This window comes from Carlito syrichta, unplaced genomic scaffold (assembly GCF_000164805.1).
Source record: "Carlito syrichta isolate Samal-C Ts95f unplaced genomic scaffold, Tarsius_syrichta-2.0.1 Scaffold312194, whole genome shotgun sequence".
NCBI lineage: Eukaryota > Metazoa > Chordata > Mammalia > Primates > Tarsiidae > Carlito > Carlito syrichta.
The window spans coordinates 176,036-180,688 of record NW_007256290.1 but is presented as its reverse complement, the minus strand read 5'-3'; the positions used below and the strand labels follow the sequence as shown (position 1 = coordinate 180,688).

At 54.7% G+C, this 4,653-nt stretch overlaps 1 protein-coding gene across 1 annotated transcript in view; it reads left to right on the top strand.

Annotated features, from left to right (window-relative positions):
- The first annotated feature begins 7 nt into the window (after positions 1-7).
- LTB4R (leukotriene B4 receptor) overlaps positions 8-4,653 on the top strand; it is a 4,948-nt gene continuing 302 nt past the window's right edge. Inside the window, 2 exon segments of the mRNA XM_021718416.1 lie at positions 8-85; positions 3,760-4,651. Coding sequence (XP_021574091.1) covers positions 3,769-4,651 — 883 coding nt within the window. The 5' untranslated portion in view covers positions 8-85; positions 3,760-3,768.

Sequence of the window (4,653 nt, the reverse complement as noted above, 5' to 3'; positions counted from 1 at the left end):
GGCGGGAACTACGGCCTTGGCCTTCTTCAGCTCCAGCGTCAACCCGGTGCTCTATGTCTTCACCGCCGGGGATCTGCTGCCCCGGGCGGGGCCCCGTTTCCTCACGCGGCTCTTCGAGGGCTCCGGGGAGGCCCGAGGGGGCGGCCGCTCTAGGGGGGGGACCATGGAACTCCGAACTACCCCTCAGCTAAAAGTAGTGGGGCAGGGCCGGGGCAATGGAGACCCCGGGGGTGGGATGGAGAGGCACAGTCAGGAATGGGACCTTTGACACCAAACTCTACAATCGTGCCTACTCTTCCCTGCCCCTTTCCATGCCCCCGGAGCTCACCGCTCTGGAGCATTTGGGAACCCTTCTCTGACTACACTTCAGATCTGGCTGGGCAGGATTTCTATACACCTGCGGCAAGCCCAGGTTCCTACACACACGGATTATGAGGGTGGTGAAGGTTTATGTTAACTACGATTGTGTGCTTGCAGGTTGGCATGTAACCATGTGCCAGCTCTGCTTGCTTGTTGCCAATAGCTGTTATTGTGAAATGCACAGGGAAGCCTCAGTGTGCCCCCTCTAGTGGTTATACATGACTGAGTTGTACTGAAGTCACCTCGTGCCCTGCTAGGTCAGGCCAGGGCTGGGTGGTGCCAGCCCTCAGTGGCATCTTGCCCTACCCTCCCCAGCTCCGGTGCTCTTTCCCCCTCAGGTCAACCCATAGGACCACTCTGGAAATGAAAGGAGAAAAAGGAAGGGAAGGTATGGGAGCCTGGATGAGGGGTGGGAATGGGATCCATTTTCTGAGGCTTTTCCCCTGGAGGAAAAAAACTGACTCTGGAAGAGGAAAATGAATGTGTGGGGCTTGAAAGGATAGTTTCCTTTTAAGTCTTGTGTTTAGAGGCACTACACAAGGAGTGGACAACGGTGTCCAGGCCCTGAGTGTCTGAGACTTATCTTCCTCTCTGACCCTCCCCCCAAAGGTGACCTCACTTGAAAAGGATCCCAGGAGCAGGACACACACTCAATTAGGGGAAGTTAGATAGCAGGGGATGAGGGGGTATGGGGAGCGACAGGAATACTTGGAGGACAGGAAGAATTTTTCTGGAAGGTGACACCTTTCCTTTCTTCCTTTTCTCTCTGCCAAGTCTGGACTCCTCTCAAGACTCTGCTAGCTGTTCCTAACCCTCCCTCAGTACTTCTCAGCCGCCAACCTTTGGAACCAATTTCTAGGTCTAAAAGCTGTTCTGGATCCAGACAGTTTTGATTATGGGGACATAGAATGGGATTCTTTTTAGAGAACATCCAAGCGTACTGACATGTGGTCACTAAGATGATTAACTCATTCCAGTTGACCTAGGACTTTCCCAGTTTTAACAAAGAAAATCCCTTGTCCAAGTCCCATCAGTTCCACAGAAAACTGAGATGATTGGACACCCGAGTGGTTACCCTGACCATCACCCCAGGCTCTGCTTTAGTGACTGTTTGCACACCCTTCCCCCACCCCCAGACAGAGGCCAAGAAAAAGCAAAAGAAATCCAGTCCCTAGGGTCATGCCAGGGTCACCAAAGCTGGGTTGGAGTGGAGCTCTGAACTGGGGCAGCAGGGAGTATGCTTAGAAAGGCTTAGTGGGAGGAGAAAAGCCATCAAGGAAGATGGGGGTGGGGAGCAGCTTGAAAGAGAAGGCAAGGATGGCCCAGTTTGACTGAAGGGAACTCTGGTTGACCCCGGGGCTCTGAGCCGGAAGCTTCTATCCCCAAACACAGGCTTCAGGGGCTTCTTCCTGTCCTCGTGCCCTGGGCAGAGGTTCCCTGACTTCCTCTCTTACATACTCCGCATCTCCCACACCCTGTGTGGTCAGAAGGCCCTTCCTCCCTCAAGTCTGTCTTCAGTTCTTGTTGCGGTTTCAGCCCATTTATTTTCATCATATCCTCTGCCTGACAGCCTCTGGGTTGGCTTTTCTCAAAGCAGAGCAAGTGGGGGCTCTCAAAAGGATAAGAAACCTCAGTGACCACCATTACACCTTGCATCTTTCCTGAGAGGTGACAGAGTTAAAAGGGAAGCAGGAAGGCTCATGGTCAGATTGAAAGAAGGACTTTTCAGTTCTTAGCTTCTGCAGGAGACTTCAAGGAAAGGAGACGTTCTTCCATCCAGAGAAACCACATTCTTGGTTTCTCCAAAGTGGAGTGGGCATGCTTCCTCGCTCCTGTTCCTCATGCTCAGCCCAGCCTTTCTCTGGGTGCCCAAAGTGGAACTGGGCGGTAGGCTGTGAGAAAGTAGGAAAGAGGTGGTACTGATCTCCCTGCCCTGATCTTAACTCCAGACTCAACAGGGCAACCACATGGGTAAGCACAAGGCAAGCAGTTGGGGGAAGGTAAAAAATTGGCACTCTGTGTGATACCAAAGAGACTATCTGGATTTTAGCTTCTACCAAGGAAAATGAAGAACTGGTTGACCTGCATGGAACCCATCCCTTCAAGTAAGGGGAGAGATGTGGTGCTGAAAGACAGCCCTTTTCCTGCAACCCAGATCATGGTTTGAACCAAAGCCAAGGACAGGGTACTGCCCCTTCAGCATTTACTGGCATGCCTCTTTCAGTCATGGTGCTACCTAGCCCAGCCCAGAACCTAGTCACAGCTCCAACCTACACTTCCTACTAATCTAAAAAAATCTATATTATTCATACAAAAAATAAAGATATCAGCATTCTAGCCTCTGAATCTGAGCCCTTTTCACTTCTCTGGCTTCCTTACCTCCTTCTCCCATATGATATAGTTCATGACTCTGTTCAATTCTCCAGTCTAGACCTGCATCTCGAGGCCACACCCCAGTCTACTCCCTCCCTCCCTGAACCTCTCTTTCCTCTCTCACTGCCCTTTACTGGGCACTTCTCATCTGGCCCCACTCTTGAGGAGATCTCCCTGCTGGGCTGCCCAGGAACTCAGACTATCCCGCCTCCTAGTGAAGGGAGGGGTGTGTGTGGGGGTTTCTGCCCCACCCTCAGGAAGATGCGTCTTCCCCCTCCTCTGCTCTGTGGTACTTCCTCTCTGACTGACATAGCTGACAGCACCCAGAACTGGGGCCAGGCCCCTGGCACTGGGACACATCCAGTGATAGGCTACACCACCCTGCTCTGACTCTGAGATTGGCACCAGCTTCCAACCAGTACCTGCCAAAGCTTGTAAGTAACTATCCTGGGAGTGGGGTGGTGGTGGGATGGAGTGCAGCCATGAGAGAAGGTGTAAAGAAATCTCCAAAGAAAGCCTGACCAGTATACAAAGAGTTGGGAGGATTTGTCCTTGTCATCTGTCCACAAACTCCTCCCTACCCCTGTTATTCGTGATGGACCCTGGGCATCTCCAGGGAGAGTGGGTAGGTGATTGGAGAAAGTCAATGGGACTGAGGGGCTAAGGGCCAGGCAGGGGACAAAGGTGCCTTTCAAGGGGTGCAGCACGGATGAGGCATCTCCCAGTTCAGTTATGGGTTTCAGGGTCTCCTAAGGGAAGGAGGCTGAAAAGGTGTGGAAATGCTGCTGCCGCTGTGTATTTTGCAATTGGGTCTGTGGGCAGGAAGGGGCCCTGTAGTCCAGTTAGGAAACTAGTCTTTCTTCTCAACCAGATCCCCTTGTGGTGGGTCTGGTGATGAGGACAGTATATTTTGGAGGAGCTTCTGGTGCCGCTGACCTTGGAGACAGACCAGAGTACTCAGACTAGATGTGTCCAAGGTGTCAGGAAATCTCTACCCTCATGTGCGTGTCCACCCTCACTCCCCAGGTCCTTGCAATGGACATGAACATTACATCTCCTGGAACGCCCTCCTCATCAGGTGGCAGGTCCATCTTTCTGCTGGCTATCGTCCTACTGTTAGTGGCACTGGTTATAGGGCTTCCTGGCAACAGCTTTGTGGTGTGGAGCATCCTGAAAAGGATGCGGAAGCGCTCGGTCACTGCCCTGCTGGTGCTGAACCTGGCCCTGGCTGACTTAGCTGTGTTGCTTACTGCTCCCTTTTTCCTCCACTTCCTGGTCCGGCGCTCCTGGAGTTTTGGACTGGCTGGTTGTCGCCTGTGCCACTATGTCTGCGGAGTCAGCATGTACGCCAGCGTCCTGCTCATCATGACCATGAGTCTGGACCGCTCACTGGCGGTAGCCCGTCCCTTTGTGTCCCAGAAGCTGCGCACTAAGTCGATGGCCCGGCGAGTGCTGGGGGGCATCTGGGTGGTGTCCTTTCTGCTGGCCACACCAGTCCTCGCCTACCGCACAGTGACCCGGAGCCCGAACAACAGGAGCCTGGTGTGCTCTGCGAAGTACCCCACGGATCGCCACCAGGCTTTCCATCTGCTCTTCGAGGCCCTCACGGGCTTCATGCTGCCCTTCCTGGCCGTGGTGGCCAGCTACTATGACATCGGGCGCCGGCTGCAGGCCCGGCGCTTCCGCCGCAGCCGCCGCACCGGCCGCCTGGTGGCGCTCATCATCCTGGCCTTCGCCGCCTTCTGGCTGCCCTACCACGTGGTGAACTTGGCCGAGGCGGGCCGCGCGCTGGCCGGCGGGACCCCGGGGGCCGGGCCCGTGGGGCAGCGGCTGCAGCTGGCTCGCAAGGTGCTCATCGCCCTGGCCTTCCTGAGCAGTAGCGTGAACCCGGTTCTGTACGCGTGCGCCGGCGGCGGCCTG